This window comes from Colletotrichum scovillei (assembly GCF_011075155.1).
Source record: "Colletotrichum scovillei strain TJNH1 chromosome Unknown Contig00009, whole genome shotgun sequence".
Taxonomy (NCBI): Eukaryota; Fungi; Ascomycota; class Sordariomycetes; order Glomerellales; family Glomerellaceae; genus Colletotrichum; species Colletotrichum scovillei.
This window is the reverse complement of record NW_023336267.1, coordinates 2727424-2751393: the sequence shown is the minus strand read 5'-3', so window position 1 is coordinate 2751393 and position 23970 is coordinate 2727424. Positions and strand designations below refer to the sequence as shown.

The 23970-nt window shown below is 51.8% G+C and overlaps 4 protein-coding genes across 4 annotated transcripts; 3 read left to right on the top strand and 1 right to left on the bottom strand.

The window, feature by feature from the left end:
- Positions 1 to 48: 48 nt before the first annotated feature.
- Positions 49 to 3597, bottom strand: HER10_EVM0000643 (uncharacterized protein; the record flags this gene model as incomplete). The annotated part of the gene is made up of 6 exons (XM_035470415.1): positions 2434 to 3597; positions 1143 to 2377; positions 660 to 1089; positions 459 to 608; positions 282 to 392; positions 49 to 225 (listed from the first exon to the last, which is right to left on the bottom strand). The coding sequence occupies exons 1-6, from the start codon at positions 3412 to 3414 to the stop codon at positions 49 to 51; spliced, it is 3084 nt and encodes a 1027-aa protein (XP_035328781.1). The 5' UTR covers positions 3415 to 3597.
- A 451-nt stretch (positions 3598 to 4048) lies between these two features.
- Positions 4049 to 7856, top strand: HER10_EVM0004780 (XRN 5'-3' exonuclease). The gene is made up of 3 exons (XM_035474413.1): positions 4049 to 4750; positions 4828 to 6940; positions 6999 to 7856. The coding sequence occupies exons 1-3, from the start codon at positions 4441 to 4443 to the stop codon at positions 7624 to 7626; spliced, it is 3051 nt and encodes a 1016-aa protein (XP_035329259.1). The 5' UTR covers positions 4049 to 4440; the 3' UTR covers positions 7627 to 7856.
- Positions 7857 to 9465: 1609 nt separating this feature from the next.
- HER10_EVM0003232 (GTPase-activator protein for Ras-like GTPase) lies at positions 9466 to 18823 on the top strand. The gene is made up of 15 exons (XM_035472916.1): positions 9466 to 10033; positions 10168 to 11673; positions 11758 to 12107; positions 12174 to 12288; positions 12350 to 13885; positions 13947 to 14106; positions 14168 to 14457; positions 14509 to 14796; positions 14868 to 15239; positions 15295 to 15381; positions 15507 to 15679; positions 15757 to 16433; positions 16503 to 18342; positions 18401 to 18653; positions 18707 to 18823. Exons 1-15 carry the CDS (start codon positions 9980 to 9982, stop codon positions 18719 to 18721), a joined length of 7716 nt encoding a protein of 2571 aa, XP_035329060.1. The 5' UTR covers positions 9466 to 9979; the 3' UTR covers positions 18722 to 18823.
- Positions 18824 to 19257: 434 nt separating this feature from the next.
- On the top strand, positions 19258 to 22444 carry HER10_EVM0004023 (oxoglutarate dehydrogenase; the record flags this gene model as incomplete). The annotated part of the gene is made up of 2 exons (XM_035473683.1): positions 19258 to 21847; positions 21903 to 22444. 2 exons carry the CDS (start codon positions 19258 to 19260, stop codon positions 22442 to 22444), a joined length of 3132 nt encoding a protein of 1043 aa, XP_035329167.1.
- Positions 22445 to 23970: the final 1526 nt, after the last annotated feature.

Below are 23970 nucleotides of genomic sequence, written 5' to 3'. Positions count from 1 at the left end.
GCACGTAGCTGGTCAAGATTAAGAATTTACAAGCATTTGGCTACTGAATCAAGTGTTTGACATGCTTTTTGGACCCTTGCTTTTCGTGTCTTCTTTGTCGTCGTTGTTATCGTCGTCGTCTTCGTCTCCGTCTTCTTCTTCCTCATCCTCCTCCTCGTCGTCGCTGTCTTCATCTTCATCTTCTTCGCCATCAGACACTGCTTCTCCCAGCTCCTTGAGCTTTGCCTTTTGTGCACTACGTTAGTCCGAGAGACTTGCTCATGTCTTTGCTTCTGACTTACCTTGTACCTGGCTGCCTTCTCCTCTAGGTCGCCAAACACCATGAGCAAATCATCAAGCTCGTTCTGAGTTGCCTTCCTATCCTCCTGAGCCTTCTTGATAGTAACGTCGTGCTGAGAACGACGTCAGAATACATGTATGTCTCTCAATGTCAAGGTTTCGGCAGTAAACTCTCGTACCTGGGTAAACCTCACTTGTGCCTCACGTAGGTTCTGCTCGAGCTGCTCCACACGGGCGTTTGCTTTAGTGGCAAGATTTTCCTGGTCATGCTCCTTCTTCTCAAGCTGCTCCCGAATGGCTTGAATTTCCTGCGCCTTGGTCTTCTTGGCCTGTGAAAGAGTCAGCCTCACATTCAAGCAGTATCGTGGATACTTAGTCACCTTCATAAGGTCAACCTCAAGACGACTTATGGTGGCCTTGAGATCTGCCATGTCCGCCTCCGCCCGGTGGCGAACTCGATCGGCGTCCGACTCGGCTGTCTTGCGTACCTGCTCCAGCTGCTTGCGATGCTCCTCAGACTGCGAGGCGGCCTGGGCATTGGCGGTCTGCCGTGCTTGCTCAGCCTGTTTTTCAAGCTCCCCCTCGAGCGCCCTAACGCGGGAAGCTGTGTTTCTTTGTACTTCCTCAATTTGCCTCTTGTTCTGTTGCTCGAGAGCTGCGACGTGAGTGGCTGCCCTTCGCTGTTCCTCTTCTAATCGCTTGCTGTATTGCTGTTCCAGAGCCGCTTTTTGAGATTCAATATTGCGGTTTATCTGCTCAATCTGTTTTTTGTGTTCCTCCTGAAGGCTTGTGATTTTACTTTGCAGATTCCTAAATAATTGATTCGTGAGTGACATTACTGGAAACCCATTGTCGAGACTTACCGTAGCTCTGCGTCGTGTTGCCTTTGCATTCCTTCGTTGACTTGATTGATTCTGGCCATTTCCATGGCAGTGGTCTCCCGAGTTCGCCGATGATCGGCTTGTTCCTGACCGAGATGTCGACTGACCGTCTCCAGGCTGACTTGAGCCTCCTGCAAAGCTTGCTGCTTTTCGGCCAGTTGGCTCCGTAGTGAGTCCACAAGCTCTCTGGAAACCCCCGTCTGGACACCATTCTTGACCACGGAAATTTCCAAGCCGGGATCTCGATCGATACCACGCAATATTCGGCTATAGTTGTCCTTGAAGAAGTCGATAAATGTAGAGTCAAAGTAAACGTCTGGCAGACTGCCTAATCCGGAATTACTGAGATTCTGAGGAATAACCTCGAAATCCCTAACCAGCGGGTCGCTTCTCAACTTAGACAGCTTGTCGATGTATCGTTCGCGGCCCATGCGTGAAATGAGAATGGAATGAAGATCAGCTCGGGGAATTGGTGAGTCCTTGGTCGAAAATTCATATAGAACGCCCAGCAGCATCGCGCAAAGACCCTGAACAAGGTCGCCAGTTGCGTATGGATGGTTCACTGCCTGTATAAGGCTTTGAGTGTTCGCCCCTTCTCCAAGAAAGTCGTTGACCGCATCCAGGTCCTCGAACAACCAGCAAAGGAGTAGCATAAGGTAGCCAACGACAACCCGGCTGTCCTCGTCCCGGTTCAAGCCAGATATCAGATGAGCAGCAATGGTCTGGATACTCGTGACAACTTCCTCTCCGCTTTCAGCATCGCCTTCTGAGACAGCCATGACCAGATTTTTGGCCTTTGGATTATCAAAAACCAGATGCATCATGATTGTGGAGGCAAACCAACTTCGGTAAGGATTAGCGACGGCCGCGTCTGAAGAAGGCCGCAAAAGCACCGTAAGGACATTGGCCGTCTCGTCAGCTCCCATGCCATGTCCCTCAATCGCTCTCCGCAGGAAATGTAAGCGAATGTCTGCATGATTGTAGAAGTACGCCTTGAGACAATCGCACGCGGCTAAACGTAAATCGAACGCCTCTAGATCCTGAACGCTGAGAGTGAGGTCCAAGAGACCATCAATCACATAAACCTTGACGGCGCCATTGGCTTGCCCTGATCTGGCTGATGAAGGCGATTCGAGAGGAGACGGGACTTCAAGCTGCGCGAATCCTTCTTGGAGGCTCGGGTTGCCCTTGATGATGTCGGCGCAGGTTACTAGAGCCTGCAGGCACCTTCTTAACATGATAGCACAAAGATCAACGATGGGAGACAACCAACCTCGGCCTTGATTGGAAGCTGGGCTACATGGCTGAAGGCCAGTTGTAGGGCGTGGAACAGCAAGCCATGTTGCCAAAAGGCAAGCTGGTTCTGCGGCGTTCCCACAGCCCCTGCTACTAGAAACAGACGAACGACAGCTAGAAGCGCGTATATGTTCCGGTCACGCTGGGCCTGCGCCCACGCTGCAATCTCTGCTTCCACCCGCTGAGCCTTCTCTGCACCCTCTAGTAAAACAGACAAACGATGGATACCGCCCGATTCGCGGAACAGGGACTGATTTGATGGGTTCCTCCTGAGCAAGTTTGCGACTAGAATCAGGCAGTCCTCCACGACACGATCCCCTTCGGGAAGAGAACCTTCTGCAGAAATGATGCCAAAGAGTCGATCAAAGGCATTCTCGAATGCCACGAGTTTCTGAATATCGGTCGACGAGGGTGTGAGAAAGGTGAGGAGTGTAATGGCTTCGTTTCTGACGGCCTCGCGGCTGTCGTCTAGCACAGCGACAAGGCGAGATATTCCCAGAGGGGCAGTGAAAATGCATTCTTCTGTACGCTCGGTTCGGGCAGAAAGGATGGCAGCTAGCAGCTGGAGAGAGTACAGCCTCGAGTAGAAGTCGGTGGAGTCGAGGAAATCTAGAAGGAGAGTGATGTTCTCCTGGCGCTGTGTGAATTCGTCAGCAAGCCACAGAGCAATCTCCTCCGAGGCCTCCGGACTATCTTCGTTAGGACTGAATAGCATGAGCAGGGTCTCGAGGACGACCTTGACAGTGTCGACATCTTCGGCATCTTTGCTCAGGCTGCCTATCAGACTGCGAAGAGCTCCAGAGGCGACAGAGGCAGGGAAGTCCTTTGCAAAGCTGCGCAAGCCGAGTATAGCAGCACGACGATCTTCGAGGAGCGTGGCTGAGCTCAGTCGACCGCTAAGGATGGTGATGGTCTCACCGACCGACTGCTTCGCCGGTGCAGTGGAAATAGAAAACATGCTGTCTTTTTAAGTGCCGGCCATCGGGAGCTAACACAGACGACGAGGAAGAAAGATAGAAGTGCAACGTTAGAGACAAAAAGCTGTAGACAGATGGGTCATGTAGAGGTAGAACGAAGCATTGGGGCAACCAGGTTGGGCTGCTGTTGTGGAGAGCTTTATTTCGTCGCACGACGAGAGGCCTGGGACTTTCTACATCTACAGGCACGTATGAGGAATGTTTACGAAAGGTGTACTTTGGAAGCCTGGTGAACTGATACGGAGATATACCGCTTATATGCAATATTCACAGCTATATACTCCCGTCACTGGAATAGCAGGAGACTGCCTAGCGAAGTATCGGGAATATTGAAGAAGCAGCACATCATGTTACATGGCCATAACCTTCGGGGGAGCTCGCATTAGTCAGGAGCTACGAGCAGTACTGGACCCGAATACCTACCTTAGTACCTTAAGGTCCCTGCCTACCTACTTGAGGCACCTGCCGTGTGGATGTACCTACGTACCTACCTTAGCCGGCAGCGACCGCAAAAGTGACGCTCGCCCAGAAACCTCTGACTGAGACCTAGCTAATGATGACCTTGAATCTAAGGTATTACATCCGACCGTGACCCTCCCAAAGCCAGTGTTCATTGTTTGCGCAACGGCACCCTGTCCGAATGCATTACAGTGCCTTGTCTCTTTCCCCCTCGGAGAGAAATTGGTCCAGCACAAACCCATGGTAGGCGCACTTTGTTCTCTTGCGCAAAGAAGTCTCGAATTTTCATTCTAGTTGCTACACCACGTTCGTCTTCAATCTCGATTCCGCGACTCCGAACCATCGCATGCTACATCATACCAACTTTTCTCTCCCTCCCTCGGTTTACAGCCAAGCTCCAGCGTCCATGCGTCATAGTCTTCTTAACATAATCTTCTTCTGCGACACGAGAGCTACCTGCTCTCGTCACCCTTTGCGCCACGAAATCAATACATAAGCTTTAAACCCGCCTTGTTGCAGATACTTCGTGTATTTGAACATTGTCCAAGATGGGTATTCCGGCGGCTTTCCGATGGCTGTCAAACAAGTACCCCAAGATCATCTCCCCAGTCATCGAGGAGCAACCCGTCAAGATGGATGATGGATCAGAAATCCCCGTCGACACAACCGGGCCTAATCCGAATGGCGAGGAGCTCGACAACCTGTATCTCGACATGAACGGTATCGTCCATCCATGTTCTCACCCCGAGGATCGCCCCGCCCCCAAGGACGAGGAGGAGATGATGCTTGAAGTTTTCAGGTATACGGATCGTGTTGTCAATATGGTTCGGCCGCGGAAGCTGCTGATGATTGCTGTTGGTTGGTCCCCCCCTCCCTTCCCATATCATTGATTTCATCCGTCGATACCGTTGCTAAACAAGATGATTTTTGCGTAGACGGCGTCGCGCCACGTGCAAAGATGAATCAACAACGATCTCGGCGCTTCCGGTCTGCGCAGGAAGCCCAGGAGAAGGAAGAGGATAAGCAAGAGCTATTGAAGTTATTGAAGCAGCAGAATGGTGGCGCAGTACCCGATGACACGCTCGAGGGCGTCACCAAGAAGGCTTTTGACTCCAATTCCATTACTCCCGGCACTCCCTTCATGGACATCTTGGCCTCAAGCTTAAGATACTGGTGCGCGTACAAGCTTAATACGGACCCAGCCTGGGCGAAACTCAAGATCATCATCTCCGATGCGACAGTCCCCGGCGAGGGAGAACATAAGATTATGTCATTCGTGCGATCTCAGCGCATCTCTCCCGACTACGACCCGAATACTCGACACGTCATCTATGGCCTCGATGCCGACTTGATCATGCTTGGTCTCGCAACCCACGAGCCTCACTTCCGAGTTCTGCGTGAGGATGTCTTCTTTCAAGATAGCAAAGCCAAGATGTGCAAGCTTTGTGGACAAAAGGGTCACGAGGCTCGCGCTTGTCGTGGGCAGGCTAAGGAGAAGGTCGGCGAATTTGACGAGCAGGAGAAGAGTCCCATTTTGAAGCCCTTCATCTGGCTCCATGTTCCCATTCTGCGGGAGTACTTGGCAGTAGAGCTTAATGTCCCAGGTCTGCCCTTCCGCTTCGACTTAGAGAGGGCCCTTGATGACTGGGTATTCATGTGCTGTTTCGTTGGCAACGACTTTCTGCCTCACTTACCGGCACTGGAGATCCGGGAGAACGGAATCGACACCTTGACAGCCATTTGGAAAGATAACTTGCCATTCATGGGCGGTTATGTCACCAAGGACGGTCACGTCGACTTGGGTCGAGCGCAGTACATTCTCAATGGCCTCGCAAAGCAAGAGGATGCGATCTTCAAGAGGAGAAAGGAGACTGAGGATCGTAGAGAGGCCAGCTTTAAGCGGAGAAAGCTTCAAGAGGAGCAGCGTAACCCCAGGTTTGCCAAGCCAAAGCAAGTCGACGATGCATCTGCTGGCTTGAGCTTGTTTGCGGTGGCAGGAGGACCAAATGGCATCACCCACGACAAAGTAGTGGGTCGGTCTTCTAACATGAACGCCAACACTGCCAACAAGAGTGCCGCAAGCGCTATACGGGACCAACTGAAAGGTTTGGTTCCCAAGAATGAGATAAGTCAGGAAGATGACTCGGCGAAGATCACGAAGGACGAAGTCCCCAAGCCGACCGATGAAAGTACCGTACTGGGAAAACGCAAAGCCGAAGATGCCACTGCAGCAAAGGCTGAGGAGGCCGCGGCCAGCGCAAAGGGCCCCAGCACCTCGTCCGCTGCTGAGGAGGCCGCGGTAGATCATGTCAGAATGTGGGAAGAGGGCTACGCCGATAGATACTACGAACAGAAGTTCCATGTTGATCGGAGCGATCTCGAGTTTCGGCACAAGGTTGCACAGGCTTACGTGGAGGGCCTGTCGTGGGTTTTGCTGTACTACTTCCAGGGCTGTCCATCATGGGAATGGTATTACCCATACCATTACGCGCCCTTTGCTGCAGACTTTGTCGATCTTGACAAGATGGATGTTCATTTCGAAAAGGGACGGATTTCAAAGCCATTTGAGCAGTTGATGAGTGTGCTTCCTGCAGCCTCTCGCCACGCGTTACCCGAAGTTTTCCATGAGCTTATGCTGAATGAGGATAGCGATGTTATCGACTTTTACCCGTCAGATTTTGAGATTGATCTGAATGGAAAGAAGATGGCATGGCAGGGAGTAGCACTGCTGCCGTTTATCGAAATGCCAAGACTGCTCGCTGCCATCGAGACGAAGTACCCTCTCCTGAGCGAGGCAGATCAGGCGCGAAATGGTGTCGGAAGGGACGTACTGCTCTTGTCGGATGCTCACCACGAACTGTATGATGAGATCACTACTGGTTTCTACTCGAAGAAGCAGGGAGCGCCGACGCTCAAGCTCAGTCCACGGACCAGTGACGGTTTGGCTGGCAACATTGAAAAGATTCCTGATTATCTGCCTCACGGAGAGTTGGTGTATCCCCTGGAGCGCGGAGGAATGCCAAATCTGGACTACGATAGGTCTCTGAGGTAAGTTGATATCGTAAATGTTGTTGACTGTTAATTGCTGGGACTAACATTGAAGCAGAGTATGGTACACGTTCCCAGAAAGCTCGCATCCTCACAAGTCGATGCTACTGCGTGGTGCCAAGCCTCCGGCTCCAGCTCTAGATCGCAACGACATCGAGACTTTGAAGGGGAAATCAGCGCGAGGCGGGCGTGGCTATGGCGGAGTCCCCTTTCAACGTGGCGGTGGACACCACAACGGCGGTCGGAGAGGGGGCCAATTCAGTTACGCTCCTGATGGCGGACAAGGTCGCCAAGACCGAGGACCGCCCTCTTACGGTAGTAACGGTGGTTACGGTCGGCAGGGATTCCAGTCGTCGGGGCCACCACCCATCCAATCCTTATGGCAACCTCCCCCTCCAGGGCACCCTGGGTTCGGTATGGGTCTCCCGCCGCCACCTCCTCCATCAGGGTACGGAAACGACGGGCGAACATCTAACGGTTCCTATCGCGGAGGAGGCTACAATCAGCACCACAACTACGGGCCCCCACCACCAGGGCCACATTCGCAGTACAGCTATCCCGATGGAGGTCGGCAAGGAGGCCGTGGGGGCTATCAGGGCCGCGGCGGCTATGGTGGTGGACGCGGCGGCGGCGGTGGAGGTGGGGGTGGAGGTGGCAGATATGGCGGCGGTCGCAACAATTACTGATGTTTCGAGGGCTGTTGCTGTCGGATACAGATGTACCGACCATGGAGGCGCACAGGTGACTTTCTTTTCACGACGAAAGCAGGAGGGTTGAAGGCTCATCGGTATCAGCCGCATAGCTTATGAATAGTGGAAATGGGCGAGCATTGTAGACGCGTCGCCAGAGACGTGGCATGTTACTCCAAAGAGATGATTCCTGCTAGGTAGCGCGGATAGTGCCATAGGTGTAAGGCATAGCAATACCATTGCGGCAGCAATCCTTGGTTATCATATTCAGCCAGCTTCCAGCAGTAATCAACAATGAGGCATAGCAACCTGAAATATCCCTACATTATGCTTGGTCGTTTGGCTCAGTAATGATGATGTCTGTATCGACCGAAGTCATAAAGCGGCAAATGGCTAGTGTTATACTGCCGGAGCTCCAGATTATGTTGTCGAAGCTTAGGGCCAACCACCGTAAGCACGGAAATACCTACTTATAGCAACCTGGCATCCCCGCCGGCACTCACATTTAGGTTGACGTCCAAGCTAAGGTAAGGTGCCTTGGCACCATGACCATGGATGGGCACTTTATTCCCGCTGTCAGGGACAGACCGAAGTTCACTGGCTAATGCTCAGCTTCAGACCTGCTGCCCCACACCATCTTCCCAGGCTCGCGTCTCACCGCAAGCTTCCAGGATGATTGACTACGTAGAAGCAACGGATTGCACTAGACCTCACGCAATATCCGGCAAATGCCTTACTTGCCCCGACTTAGATCAAATTGCCGCCCTGAGGTAGATAGACACAGACAAAAATGGAATGGACTGCTTCGGTGTCTCTGGCATCCGCTTCTGCTATTAAAGGTAGGTAGGTGCCGAGGCGCAAAGAAGGCAAGCACGGCGAGGTAGCGCGATAGGTACGTATAGCAAGGTAATTGATTAAGGTACCTACTTTTAAAATACCGAAGCTACAACCGCCTACCCGCACCTTAGCTTTTGGAGAAACTTGGCATCCCATCCCGTTCCGCGCACGCCAACCCCATTCGCCTGGGAAGTGACGCTGAGACGTGACATTCGCTGCGTTGCGTTGCGTTTCGTGCAGACCGGATCTCGACTACGGAGCTTATAATAGTATCCCTTTTGCGCCACGGCGCCCTTTGGGTGGTACGGTAGATGACGATGTAAATTATTCCAGGTAGATATATAGGGACCTTGAGTAGTACTACCTCTTGCGTACTTAAGGTCGGTGTTTGGCTCGTGGACTGTGGACAGTGCCCGCGGGGTCTGTTACCCTCTTATGAGACAGAATCGTCTCACCTTCCCGTCCACTCCACCCAAGTGGGTGACATAGGTAATGGTTTGCCGCTCTATGACCCTAGCTCTTTTCCTACTGTTCTTTAGTCTTTATTTTTAGAAAGTAATCTCTAGTGTATATGTAGAGAATAGAAGTAATAGTAGAGATATAGATAGAAAGAATAAAAAGAAGAATAAGAAAGCCAAGCATTATAAACATGTCGTAAGTTAGTAATGTGATTTTTTGTTGGCTGGTATTCTATCTTGTCACCTACCTGTCCACGTCCTCTTGCCTATTCGTCCTGAGGTGGATCTCCCTAGGAGCCAATCTCAGTGGAAGTCCAGGTATTAGTACCGGTATCCGTACGGCCACATGGCGTAATGGAAGGTCAGGCCGCTGTCAGGTACGAGTTCAATACGCAATGCTAAGGCAAGGTACCTATCTGTACCTTAGGTACCTCGAAAGACTAACCCCATCTTAGGTAAGGTAGCAGCTGTCATTGGGCCAGACGACGCTATCAGTGCTGCTGAGTACAGTGCTACCCCTCCACCATCTACCTCCTGACATGGACGACTGTTAAACGCATGCAAGTGCATCGTCTTTTTTTCCACCTCGACCTACCTTAGTACCTCGCCTACCTACCTACCTACATACCACAAGGATCGAGTAGAAGAAGGCGTGCCATTCGTCATCACAGCAAACCAAAACAGATGCTGGTTCAACGCATCAAGCCGCTCTCTGCCGCCTAACGCAACTCCTCCAATCCCTTCAGGTCCTTTACCTTCCTTACCTACACCTCAGGTCAGCGCATCGTTCGCTCTCTGCCCGGCTACCTCACTTCGCGTATTACGACTGCGACGACGAGCCAATTGGCCCTGCCGACCCAGCGATACCTCGGCTTTGCGTTCGTAGTCCGTCGCCGTTGACCTCCACTGTATACAACATCTACGACGACCTCATAGCCACGAAAGCCCCGTCGCAATACTCGGCCAAGTCACCACACTACTTGAGCTTGAGGAAGGCGCAGAAAACCAAGGACGTGCGCGTACGGTCATGAGCTTTATCGTTTTGGAGCGCAGACATGAACGGCGATGCTGGCCTCGTCGGCTGCCTGGTCGATAGGCTTGCCACCAGAGTAAGTCGCTCCTTTCTTTCCTCCTAGACCTTGGTCAAAAGATGCAACGCGCCCCCTCCTCCTCTTCCTCTTCCCGACTTGCTTGCGTATCCTGCCTCTTGGGGACTTCACTGACCATCTTTGCGCCCCCTCAGCTACCTCACAGGACGGGAACTCATGGACAGGAGCTCCAACAGGACGACGTTGTCCTCATCACGAGATCAACGCTCGTCAAAATCAGCACCTCAGCCGTCGCCTTTGTTCTCGATTCCCTCGTTGCACTCCTCGAAGACATAATACGAAATTACAAAGGCCTTCCTCCGCCCGCCCATCCTCCTCATGTTCTCCTTTCCGAAGTTTATGTCCTTGCTCTCGCTGCCGACTGCTGCACCGCCCATTGGGACCAAGTCAAGGCACAAGGCATCCGCCAACCTTCTGCCGAAGCAGACACTCGTCGTGTTACCTCAGCAAACCTCGCAAATGTTCCCGAGCCGTTGGACGAAGCTCTTGTCAATCGCGTCTTTGACTTGGTCAAGTGGCTTGTTGAGCCCATTCCCGAGGGCTATGTCTTACCTTCGTCTACCATTCTAGACGATACCTCGAGACACGCCGACTCCATAGCCCGCTCCTCGGGCGGACTTGCCTCGCCGCTCCCCGGTGATACTGACGCTCCCGAGGACGACGAAACCCTCCCCACTACCCAATTAGCCGTTTTGGAACCTTGCATTAGAATCATCGTGGAATACGTCACGGCCTCTACGTGGTCTTGCTCTTTTGACTATTTCAGGAACGTCGTATATACCGTTCGCACTGCAGCTGTAGTGCAGGCTGCTCCTGGTCAGTCGGCCGCTACCCCCGACGACGACAAGGCTTCCCTGGCGGTGCTTAAGATCCTGTCCTTCTTCTGGGTCGACGCCCAAAAGCTGGGTCTAATAATCCAGGAGATATGCTCCAGCTTCCTACATTTCCGCAAATCCTTCCAAAATACTGTTGCCGTCGTTGCCCCCTTGTTAGTTACCAGGTGGCTCGATCGATATCCACATGAGTTCGTGCAGCAGCACACTTTACACAGGCGTCTCGACGGCGGCGCCGATACACTGTTTGACATGACGCAGACGGTTGTTGACAATGGCCGCAAGAAAGGAGTTCTATACCCTTTGCAGACCACGTTGTTATTCCTACTACCCGATGTTTTCGAGGTGGCTAGCAATCTCCGCGAGGCTAAGAGTAGCAGTATGGCCAAGAAGGTCGGCTTTCTAGACAACTTAAGAAAAGCCCTGAGGAACAAGAACGAACAGGCTGCTTACTCGTTGGTGTCCCTCTTGAGGGCATCTCGCCACTTCGTTGCCGAAGACGACGCCGCATTGGTGAGCTACGCCATGGATGTACAAGACGAGGTCCGCGAGGCTGTCTTTCGGCGCGGCAACGAGTCTTCCTTATTTGATCAAGACTTGATGACAGCTGCGTTTGTCAGCCTCGCTGAACTGAGTCTAGAAAGCTGTGTCGATTCACTAAGAGAGTCGTATCTCGGCCTCTCTTCCCCGCAGGCTTTCAAGACTGCCGTTGTCCAAGGTTGCCGTTACTTTGCGCGTCAAAACGATTCGCATGTTTATGAGCAGCTTTTTGCTGTCGCGGGACCCTTCATGCGGACGCAGCTCAAGGTACGTCTGATGAACATCAACCCCCTCTGTATTCGCACCCTATCGCATCTCTTCTGTAGGCCATTTTGGTGACCGAGATAGCAGGCTGTCGCGGACTTGCCAGCAGAAGCTACCGCCGTAGCTCTGGCCCTACCACGCCGCGACTCGAACCTACACTCGTTCACAAATATGGCATGCGATGTTCTTAAGTTTCTAGATGCTTCACCCCGCTCTCTTTTCGACGGCGACAGCCAAAGCGATACGGTTACTGGCGCTGCTGACGAGGATGTGTTTTTGTCCTTTCTCTCATGCGTCGTGTCCGCCAACCCGACCATCAGGAGACTAGCCACAGGTGTTGCGAAGCGTCTCTTTTCCGACAGCTCCATCATCGACACACTTCGTGCCCGTGGCAGACTGAGTTCTGTTGCACTGAGAAGGGAATTTTGGAGACGCAGGTATGAAGACCGGTGACTTCCCGAGTCTTTTCAAATATGAAGATGGACTAATGTAAGCTCGAGCAGCTCTCTGGTATTACTCAACATGTGCAACGATGTCACATCTGATGGCAACGGTTCAGAGGTGAAGGCTATTCATGAATACCTTGAAGCCCGGAAGTTCCTGCTGGCGTCGCTGCGGGTAAGTTGAACAGACTTAGTTACAAGCGCTCGTCAAACTAACAAACCCTGCTCTGTCCCAGGAGCTCTCCGATATGCCCGAAGGCGTACCCGAAATAGAGGCAGCATCCTCCAGACTTGAAACGACGCTCCTAGTCTCCTTATGTTCAGCTGATGTCGAAACCTGTCAGACGGTGACCTCGTGCATTGGCCTCTTTTTCGAAGAGAACAACCTTGTGGACATCACCTCTGACACAGCCAAAGTATTTGCCTCACTGCTACGCAACGGCGAGGTGTACGGCGAGATCGCATCTCGAGCGTTCCGTTTCACAGGGCTCGTGGCTTTTCAAAAGAGGGTTCGCGGCTTGCTCCGCCGGTTGCAGTATCCTACGAGCGGCATCCTTTCGGCCTGGGAGTATGGTTTCGAGCGATGGCTCCTTCTTTCGAGAGAGGTTTCAATGGCACCTGTTGATGCTGTCGATGAAAGAACGTTGACCGAATGGCGAAACTACTCGGGTTTTCTAGCATCTCTCGGTGGGATATGCACGGCGAACCAGACAATCATCCTTGAGGAGCCAACACTGAACGGCCTGAGGTGGATTGATAAGCTCTCCTCAGAGAACCACGAAGAACCCTTATTGAGCAGATATCTGAAGTTGAGCATCCAGCTTCTTGGATGTGCAAGCGTCAGGATCAGAGAAGCAACCAGGGAGGTTTTATCAAGTGAGGTGTCATCCACACTTTACCAAGCTCTCTTCAAATCTCTCGAGTCTGAGCTTGAGGTCTTGTTCACCGGTGCACTAGCGCCGAGTGACAAGGCACAGGACGTCGAAATCATATTTGCCGAGCAAGCCATTTCTCTTCTGAAAGCGCTCGTGGAAAGGCTCGAGAGCCCTTCAGATCTCGGTGCCGCTTCAGCCATACATCTTGGTGCTCTCGCACTCAATTTCGCGAAATTCCTCGACGGCATCGCTGACAGCACCAATACCCTCCGGGTCAAGATCAAGGTCTGTCAGCTGTGCGAGGCCGTAACGAAGAGGAAAGAACACTTAAACCTCAGAGATGACGTGCGGATCCGAAATCAGCTCCTGGAGTATATCTTTGGCTGGATTGCTCGGCCTCGGTCTCCGCGTCTTGACCCAAGTACCAGCTCAAGTGGCCGTTTGGACGAAGTCGTGAGAGTACAGAAGGACCTGGACAAGGCTTGCTTGAAGTCACTGGCCGAACTCACTTTCCGTCTCCCCTTGCAACCTGGCGAGGGCCAGACCGACGCTGGTACGAGCGAGCTCAAGTCACAGATGTTTCATACCTATTTCAACAGATTCCTTTCGCTACTCAACCACGAGTCTCTTGAAGGCGGGAGGAACGATTTGCTGGCAGGAATTTCCAGTCGCGATGAGGGTGGATCTTCGTCAGAATTTGCCATCACCATTCTCTCCAATCTGTTGAGTGCTAATATTGACGTCGGGCTGAAGCACTCTCTCAACATCGGATACCATGACAATGTCGAGATCAGGACAGCCTTCGTCAAAGTCCTTTACAACATCCTGATTCAGGGAACGGAATTCAGCAATCTGACAGACGCTGCCGTCAGTGAGAAATATGACGAATTACTCGAGGTGAGCAAAGCCGCGTGGATTCATGCTGAATCGGCAGTGCATTATCTGATACGGTTCACAGCTCCTCACCAAAGACATGACATTGGTCGCAGCGATGAGCGCTGTGTGCCCAAGCAGCGAGGTTGACGAACTGACTGTCTCCCTCCTGACGATCTTTGAACATCGTGGTCTCAGCTTTGAACTGCTAGAAGTCCTCATCAAGCAAGAGATCGAAGAAACAGGTGGGCCCGGCAGCCATCACTCTTTCCTTGAGAAAACTCTTTCAGTTAACGATCTGTCCAGACAACGAATCAGAAATATTACGGCGGACGTGCGTCGCAACCAAAATGCTTTCCGTCTACGCTAAGTGGAAGGGACAACCGTACCTGAAGGCGACACTGCAAAAGGTCGTCGAGAGGTTGATGTTGACTTCCAAGGACCTAGATCTCGAGTTGGACCCCGCTCGCGTGAGTTCTACAGATGAACTCCAGAAGAACGCCCTCCAGCTGCGTATCGTAGCGAAGGTATTCATCGACGACATTTGTGCATCGTCCTCAACCATGCCAGCCTCATTCCGCAGAATCTGCAATATTGTGCGTCTACCGATTGCCAAATCCCTCGTACTGTCTACTAATGAGAGTCAGATCTCTGCTGCCGTACTCCCACGGTTTCAGGAGGCCAAGTACACGGCTGTTGGGGCTTTCGTTTTCCTTCGATTTTTCTGCCCAGCCATTGTTGCGCCTGAAGTCGAAGGCTTAGTTACCACGACGCCGTCAAAGGAGATGCGCCGAGGGCTCCTTCTCATCGCGAAGGTCATTCAGAACTTGGCAAACAATGTTCTATTTGGGGCCAAGGAGCCCTACATGTTTCCCTTAAATGACTTCCTTACTCAGAATATCTACAAGGTGACAACTTTCTTACGCGAGATTTCTGTGAGTAGCCCCATCAGCCCGCGCGACGTAATTCCGTTTCCCCTCAAAAATTGATTTTGACTGTGTGCTAGGTGCCTCCAGAGAACCTCGAAACCCCTCCTACCATCGAATCTTTCGACTTCGGATCTTGCGTTGCGCTACATCGGTTTCTATATGACCATTGGGATCATATGCGCCAAAGACTTGTCACCCAAGAACGGAAGGATTTCGTGCGGTCACCCGCTGAGGTGTCCCGGGGTCGGTCGCCTGTTCTCGAGCCTTTGCGCAATCTCATCACGAATTTAGGCCCCCCGCCCTTGGCTGTGACTTGGAACAGGCCACAAATTTCGACAAACACTCCGCCTTCATACTCAAGATTTCAAAATTTTATGCTTCGAAACGCATTTCGGAGTACTGAATCCTTTATCACTGCTAGAGCCGTCTACGACGGAGGTGAAAGCAAGGTACTTTCTTGCCCTCGAATAGCTTCTCCCGAATGTTGCTAAGTGCATCTTGCAGGACTCTCTTTCCATAATTTGCATCATCCTGCGACACATTGATGCAGAGAGCATAGACTACGATACACTCTTGTACTGCTACCTAAAGGTAAGCGTCAGACTCATATGTCATCTATTCCCCCTTCACTTCGATGAATCGACCATTCCATTTGACCGCGGAGGAGTGCTTCGTTTTCTTCTTCGTCTGTTCTAATCAATCCTGTCCTTGTCTAGATCGCAAGTCGTCTGTGGCATAAGCCGTTCGGCCTGCTCATTGACGCCACTTGCTACAACGGGCAAAACGAACCCCAAGATGAGCTCTTTAAGAAACTTGAACAGCTCACACCCGTGGAATTATCACGGAATCTTGTCAGGGTCTATGTCTACAACATGAATAGCGCCTTCAGGTAAGGATCGATGAGGCAGGAATTGCAAAGTGTATCCCAAGTTTCTACGTCGGATTTGCGTAGCTAACGTACAGAAGGAAATGCTTTCGGAGACTTCTACGGGTGTCTGCCAAGAACGATAACAGTGTCTTCAATCCGAAAAATGTCGACTACCACTTGATTGGTAGCCTTCAAGATTTGCAGGCTCATTTTCATCTCAGCCAACTTCATCTACCCAAAGAGACAATCAGCGTTGTTACGGATACCCGATACGTGTTTCAACCCATCACCCGACTGTCCAAGACAAAGGGTAAGATTGAGGTTGTCATCAAGGTTGGCAGCCAGTTTGTCCAGGTCACAACCACCAAGAAACAGGAGGTCTTCCCAGGCTATCGGCTGAGCACGACTGTGAACGATATTTTCAGGTTAGGCGAAGTGGAAGAAGCTCCTACGTCAATACAGACTGAGGATGACTCGGCCTTTGGTCTGCGTGCAGATAATGGCAAGATTGTCATGTACTTCACCAGCCCTAAGAAGGCTGACGTGCTCCAGACAATACGCGGCGCAAAAGCCAAGTACGGCAAGGATACAAGAGCGCACAAGGCCTACGAACGATTGATACGTCCACAGGACGTTCCAGGCACCTTGCTGAATCTAGCCTTAACGAACCTATCAAGCTCCGATCACGTTCTCAGACTATCGTCCTACAATCTTCTTGGTGCTCTTTGTAAGGCCTTCAAGTTCGGCGCGGCTTCGAACTTGATGTGCACCAAAGGTATGTTGCGAAGTCAAGTGAATTGTGGAAGGTGAAGTTCCGCCAGAATTTAGCTGCTGACCACTCCAGATGTTTCCGTACCCATGGACCCGTCTCATTTCATTATCAAGATTAGCAGGCAGTTGGCAACGTCCGAACCTCAACTGACCTTCGATTTTTTGACCGAGTTCTTCGTCGGATGGGAAACCTTTACTGACGAGCAGAAGCCGCTCAGCCTGGCATATATGGCCCCATGGCTGCCCGGCTTACGCACTGGAGTTTTGGCAAACGAATCCGATGCCGAGAAGGGAAAGGAAAAGATTGCAGCATTGTTTCGCAAACTCATAGATGTGGCCATGTCAGATCACGGGCTTACGTATACGCTTGAGCAAGCTGTCTGGCCCGCCATCTACCAGGATGAAACAATACTCGACATTTTCCTTGAGGAGCTCATGAGAGCAGCTCTAAGCTTTGGGTTCTCTGAGGAGCCCATGGAAGCTCTGTCATCGATCGTCTCCGGTATGGGAAGCATCACCCTGCGCGGTAAGGTGATTTCCCGGCTACGCAAGGCGTTGAATCGGTCTTCCCTCAGACCTACGAAATACTTGCCTGACAATACAGTGTGGGCCGAGATCTGCGTCCTACTTCATTTCTGTCTGTCATTGTCGTTCGATAATGGCGTGCAGTCTCAGCTATATCTACCAGAAATCTTTCACATCGTCACAATCTTGGCCAACACAGGTGCTCCGGAGATTCGCTTGCTAGTGCATAGGCTTCTTGTCAACACTGTGCACGCAGCTTGCACTTCCTTCAACCTAGACGAAACTCGGTTCAACAAACTCAGAGGTAGTTTAGACTTCCTCAGTGAGCCCAGGAGCGAGATATTCTCAACACCTCCCCCATTCCTACGCGATGGAGCCTCCATGTCGACTACACAGGATGCCGGACCTTCACTGGCCGCCACTGAGAACCTAGCAGCAGTCTTGTTTGAGATCTGCTCGGTAGCAGCGCCATCTATTGACATCTCCAATGCCTGGAGGTCACGCTGGATGAGCCTTGTGGCCAGCACCGCATTCCAAAACAACCCAGCTATTCAACCCCGCGCTTTTGCCGTCATGGGCTGCTTGGCACGAGAGGAGGTGGATGACGACTTGCTTTACCAAGTGCTTGTCGCTCTACGAAATAGCGTCGGCCGCTTAGGAGACGACACGAACAGCGACATGCTTATTTCCATTGTGACCTCTCTGTCCAAGATGATGGCAAAGCTCCCATCGGCATCTCGTTATGGTCTGCAGCTCTTCTGGCTGGCCATCTCCCTTCTAAGACTTGTACCTCCGGCCTTGTTCAATTGCACAGCGCAATTCCTGGAGGCCGTCATGACTAACATCAGCACTGTGGGTGACCTGAGAGGCGACAAGATGGGCCCTCTTCTTTTACAGGGCCGTATCCAGCTCGAAGAAGCTGCTTTGCCTCTGGATGACGCATACGGCATCCACTTCACGCCTGAGAACTTCCATTTCGCAGTCTGCGCTTGTCTCGCTCGTGGTCTTGCGGACACTACCACGAAGACGAATGCCATGCGTGTACTCTCGGCCTTCCTAGACATGGCCGGCAATCCTGTCGGTGACGCTGGGAGCCCGCCTGACGACTTATCTCGGTCGCCTTACATGGCTCTCATCCTCGCACGAACGGTCGAGAGCGACGAGCTCAGGGACAGTCTATGGCTTGCGGGTATTGATCCTTCCCTTTTACGAGATATCACTGGCCAGCAGAGATACGATGATCTCGGCGGCATGAAGGATAAAGATCTCCTCCTGAACACGGCCATCGAGTTGATTGACTTTCAGTACTTGGAGGATGCACTGCAGAATCGGACATTGCAGTGGCTGACGGAACTAGCAGCAGCTAGGCCGTCTGTGATTATGCACCTGTAAGCTACGAACTCTCCTGTCCCACCCGAGCGGACTCTTGGACTGACTGAATCACAGTTGTGGGCCTATTGTTTCTATCCTGGACGATGTGCTTCTGCATTGCCAGAATTCGTCGACTTTAGAGTCTGCGCAAGACTTGCTACATGCACTCACGTCAAATCCGAAGTTCAGCACAGCACTAGAGTCCACAGCCGTCTTGAATGAGATTCTTGAGGATATGGGTTTCAGCGGGTTGTGGCGTTCGTGTTCGTTCAACTTCAGCCAGGACCAGGATAGGAAATGTTTCCTTCTGACTGAGAAGCTAATCGAAGTAAGTCACTGCTACTGACACCGTACTAGGGATTAACGTGCTGACAGTCCTAGCTTATCATAGTTTAGTAAGCAGAAATGACTCCTGGAGGCAAAGCAATGTAGTCTCATGGCGAGACGTTTCTGAAGTCTTAATACGCATGAAATGTGAAGATGAAGAGTAAAGAAAGCTGTAATTAAAATAATTCTTCTACACCTTCATCCTTTGTCTCTCTCTTGCACAGGCTGCCAACCAATGAGACCTCTCGTTCATCACTAGCCACTTTCAGCCACAGGAGGCACGCCACCTCCCAGCTCACCCTAGCATCATGATTCTGTATGCATAACGGAAAATATTGGTTTATCCAGGCCTCTATCTCTTATCGGGCTGAAATGGCGAATGATATGCAAGTGTAGGTCAGCCGTACGGAGCATCCGTACCTACCCATGTGGGTCGATAGCTTTTCTCCACCAGTCCAAGACAGATTTGCCGCAGGCCCGTATGAACCCGACCGCCTACTCCCGAGGACCGACAAAGTTCCATCCTTGCTTGCCTCCTTTCATCTTTTCCATGCTCGTTCAACTCACGGCGACGAACTCCCTCCACCACCGCCCTATCCGCCACCATGTTGCGAAGCTCTGTGTGTAGAGCCGGCACTCGGGTGCTTCACACCTCAAAACCCACAAGCTCATCATCATGCTTCTCTACCATCGCGTCGCGGACCTCGACGAGGAAGCTCGCTGCTGCCCGTCGCCCCCTGGCCTTAACTAGCCAACGTCACTACGCGAGCGCGACCGACAATGCACCGAACCCTAACGATAACTTCCTGTCCGGCAACACTGCCAACTACATTGACGAGATGTACATGCAGTGGAAGCAAGATCCCAAGAGCGTACACGTCTCATGGCAAGTCTACTTCAAGAACATGGAGAACGGCGACATGCCCATCGCCCAGGCTTTCACTCCTCCGCCTTCTTTGGTTCCTGGTGCCATTGGCGGCGTTCCAGCACTCGGCGCTGGTCTTGGTCAGGGCTCTGAGATTACAAACCATCTCAAGGTCCAGCTTTTGGTGCGCGCCTACCAAGCTCGAGGCCACCACAAGGCCAACATCGATCCCCTTGGAATTCGAAACGAGTCTCAGGGCTTCGGCAACATCAAGCCTAAGGAACTGACTCTTGAGCACTACCAATTTTCTGAGAAGGATCTTGACGCCGAGTATGAGCTTGGTCCTGGCATCTTGCCGCGCTTCAAGAAGGATGGTCGCGAGAAGATGACTCTCCGCGAAATCATTGATGCTTGCGAGAAGATTTACTGCGGTGCCTACGGCATTGAGTTCATCCACATTCCCGACAGAGAGAAGTGCGACTGGCTGCGTGAGCGAATCGAGGTTCCCCGACCTTTCAAGTACTCTATCGACGAAAAGCGCCGCATCCTCGATCGTCTCATCTGGAGTTCCAGCTTCGAATCCTTCCTTGCCACGAAATACCCGAACGATAAGCGTTTCGGCCTCGAAGGTTGCGAGACTCTCGTCCCCGGTATGAAGGCGCTGATCGATCGCAGTGTCGACTACGGCGTCAAGGACATCGTCATCGGCATGCCTCACCGTGGTCGCCTCAACGTTCTTAGCAACGTTGTAAGAAAGCCCAACGAGTCAATTTTCAGCGAGTTCGCCGGAACTGCCGGCGCTGAGGACGAAGGCTCCGGTGACGTCAAGTACCATCTTGGTATGAACTTCGAGCGCCCTACACCCTCCGGCAAGCGCGTTCAGCTCTCTCTTGTCGCCAACCCTTCTCACTTGGAGGCCGAAGACCCTGTTGTGCTCGGCAAGACCCGCGCTATCCAACACTACAACAATGATGAGAAGACGCATCGCACAGCCATGGGCGTTCTGCTCCACGGTGATGCTGCCTTCGCTGCGCAAGGTGTTGTCTACGAATGTCTTGGATTCCACTCTCTTCCTGCCTTCTCTACCGGCGGTACAATTCACCTTGTCGTCAACAACCAAATTGGCTTCACTACCGATCCCCGATTTGCCCGCTCCACAGCTTACTGCACCGACATCGCCAAGGCCATCGACGCACCCGTCTTCCACGTCAACGCTGATGACGTTGAGGCTGTCAACTTTGTGTGTCAGATGGCTGCTGACTGGCGTGCTGAATTCCAGCAAGATGTCATTGTTGACCTTGTTTGCTACCGAAAGCACGGTCACAACGAGACCGACCAGCCCTCTTTCACCCAGCCTCTCATGTACAAGCGCATCCAGGACCACGAGTCCCAGATTGCCATTTACGTCAACAAGCTTCTCGAGGACGGCAGCTTCACCAAGGAAGATATCGAGGAGCACAAGCAGTGGGTCTGGGGTATGCTGGAGGAGAGTTTCTCCAAGTCCAAGGACTACCAACCCACCTCCAAGGAATGGACCACCTCCGCGTGGAACGGTTTCAAGTCTCCCAAGGAGCTTGCAACTGAGGTCCTTCCTCACAACGAAACAAGCGTGGACAGCAAGACTTTGAACCACCTTGGAGAGGTTATTGGCAGCACCCCTGAGGGCTTCCAACCTCATCGCAACCTCAAGCGTATCCTGTCTAACAGAACCAAGTCTGTGGTCGAGGGCAAGAACATCGACTTCCCCACTGCGGAAGCCCTTGCCTTTGGTTCCCTCGTCACTGAAGGCCACCACGTTCGTGTTTCTGGTCAGGATGTTGAGCGTGGAACTTTCTCTCAGCGCCATGCTGTCTTCCACGACCAGGAGACCGAAGACACCCATACTCCTCTTCAGCACGTCAGCAAGGACCAGGGCAAGTTTGTCATCTCCAATTCTTCCTTGAGCGAGTTCGGCGCTCTCGGTTTCGAGTACGGCTACTCTCTGTCTTCTCCCAATGCTCTCGTCATGTGGGAGGCCCAGTTCGGTGATTTCGCCAACAACGCGCAGTGCATCATCGATCAATTCATCGCTTCGGGTGAGGCCAAGTGGATGCAAAGAACTGGTCTTGTCGTATCTCTGCCCCACGGATACGACGGTCAGGGTCCAGAGCATTCTTCTGGTCGTCTCGAGAGATGGCTACAGCTGAGCAACGAGGACCCTCGCGTCTTCCCCTCCCCTGAGAAGTTGGACCGCCAGCACCAAGACTGCAACATGCAGGTCGCGTACATGACTAGCCCTTCCAACCTGTTCCATATCCTTCGCAGACAGATGCATCGCCAATTCCGCAAGCGTAAGTTTACTCTGATCATTTCATACTCGTAGTTCTCGTGGCTCACATTCATTAGCTCTCATTATTTTCTTCTCCAAGGCTCTGCTCCGCCACCCATTGGCCCGTTCCAACATTGAGGAGTTCTCGGGCGACTCCCACTTCCGCTGGATTATCCCCGATCCGGAGCATGAGACTGGCGTCATCAAGCCTAAGGAGGAGATTGAGCGCGTGATTCTCTGCTCTGGCCAGGTTTGGGCTACTCTATCCAAGTACCGCGCCGATAACAAGATCGACAACGTCGCGTTTACCCGCATTGAGCAGCTGAACCCCTTCCCCTGGCAACAACTGAAGGAGAACCTCGACCAGTACCCCAACGCTAAGACCATCGTCTACTGCCAAGAGGAGCCCCTGAATGCTGGTGCTTGGAGTTTCGTCCAGCCTCGCCTGGAGACTTTGCTCAATAACACCCAGCATCACGATCGCAAGCACGTCATGTACGCTGGCCGTGGCCCCAGTGCATCTGTCGCCGCTGGTAACAAGGGTCTGCACAACAAGGAGGAGCAAGAGTTCCTGGAGATGGCTTTCTCCGTCAAGCAGGACAAGCTGAAGGGCGAGTAAACAATGAGTAAAATCAAACAGGCAAGACACAGCGGGTGAATGGGAAGAGGCTTGGGACAGGTATGGGCAGGATCAGAATAGTGGGAGCGACGTCTTCCTTGTACAATTGTAAAATATACAGCTTTCTTATAGATTCTGAACCACAGGTCGGCCTTGTGAGGTGTCCTTGAGCGTCTGCAGAGAGCAGGTAGGTTGCTGCAGACAGACTACATCTGTGAAAAGCTCGGGCCTATGCCTCTACTGGCGTACTGGGCTTGACCGAGAGTACGAATGCTCGGGGTCCGCAGAACCCCACTAGAATGACTGCGTGGTTAATTGTGTCGTAATATCGAACCATTAATCCCTGGCGTTTGAAGTTAGGAACTAATGTCATTGTAGTAGCTATGGAGCTTAAGAATAAAGAACCTACCAGTAAGGCAATCGGGTCTAACAGAGTTATGCAATTATTGGAATCATCAATTCTCTTGGCCATTTGCTAGTGGAAAGTCCGACGTTGAACTTCGTGGAATAGTTGGAAGTGTTAAGACAGTTGGATGTTGTGTAATCTTAACGAGAGAGTTGAGTAGCTTGATTTCGACCTTTAACTTGACGCTGTATACGAGTGCTCTGTATGCTGGCTGAGCCGTAGGTAAAGAGGCGAAAGTTGACGCAAGTAACGTCAGGTCGAGGAATATAACAAATCCATTGACCACTAGGAGAGGCGTAGCCAAGTCCTTTCTTGGGTTTCCGTGGACGGATGTTTTGAGCCTAAAAAAGCTGATGGCCGCGTGGATATATAAGCCCGAAATAACTGACTCCTCGATACAAAACATAGTCATTTCGACTTTCCTCCAAACGAAGAGAACTTTGAACCATGTGATAAGGTTGGGGGGTTTCGCCGTGGTACCAAATTGAAACACCATGGTTGGGATGTGTGTAACAGTCCCGAAAATGATGATCATGAGAAGAACAGATCGGAGAACAAGGGGTTCTTGCCTTACTAGATGAAGACGAGAATACAACACCATAGATTGACCAGAAACCATGAGAATTGTTCCTAGAACAAGAAGAAATACCATGTAATAATCTGGCGACCGCAGGGTGTAGGCTAGTAAAACGAACCCGACAGAATAAAGAATGATTCCGTTTGTGGCAATGACAAAGCTCCAGAAATACAGCCCAGACCTACGCACAAAGGTACTCCAGATCAATAAATCTAGTTCGACGACATTGTACATTGCAATACTGTGAAAGACAGTGGCTAAGATGAATTCGAAGGCTGGGGTTGAGCATCCATCCCGTACATGTTCTGGGATGAGAGCCGACATGCTGATGGAGGTTTTGACAAATGATGATCTTAGACGAGAGAAGAGGGATTGCTGACCAGGACAGCACAACCTTCAACGACGAGGGAATTCATCGACCTTTAAGTCTGGGAGTTTTGGCTTGGTAGGTATCTGCTCCATCGACTGCTAGATGGCGTCAATATAGATATATATGTATACACGTAATTCCCTCAAGGACAACAACGAATCATGGATCTGTGC

Bases quoted from the DNA above. Each gene is read 5' to 3' on its own strand.
- HER10_EVM0004780 (XM_035474413.1), top strand. From the start codon at position 4,441: ATGGGTATTCCGGCGGCTTTCCGATGGCTGTCAAACAAGTACCCCAAG. The intron at 4,751-4,827 runs GTTGGTCCCCCC...ATTTTTGCGTAG, and splicing joins GCTGCTGATGATTGCTGTTG to ACGGCGTCGCGCCACGTGCA. The intron at 6,941-6,998 runs GTAAGTTGATAT...ACATTGAAGCAG, and splicing joins GACTACGATAGGTCTCTGAG to AGTATGGTACACGTTCCCAG.
- HER10_EVM0003232 (XM_035472916.1), top strand. From the start codon at position 9,980: ATGAACGGCGATGCTGGCCTCGTCGGCTGCCTGGTCGATAGGCTTGCC. The intron at 11,674-11,757 runs GTACGTCTGATG...CCGAGATAGCAG, and splicing joins TCATGCGGACGCAGCTCAAG to GCTGTCGCGGACTTGCCAGC. The intron at 14,797-14,867 runs GTGAGTAGCCCC...ACTGTGTGCTAG, and splicing joins CTTTCTTACGCGAGATTTCT to GTGCCTCCAGAGAACCTCGA.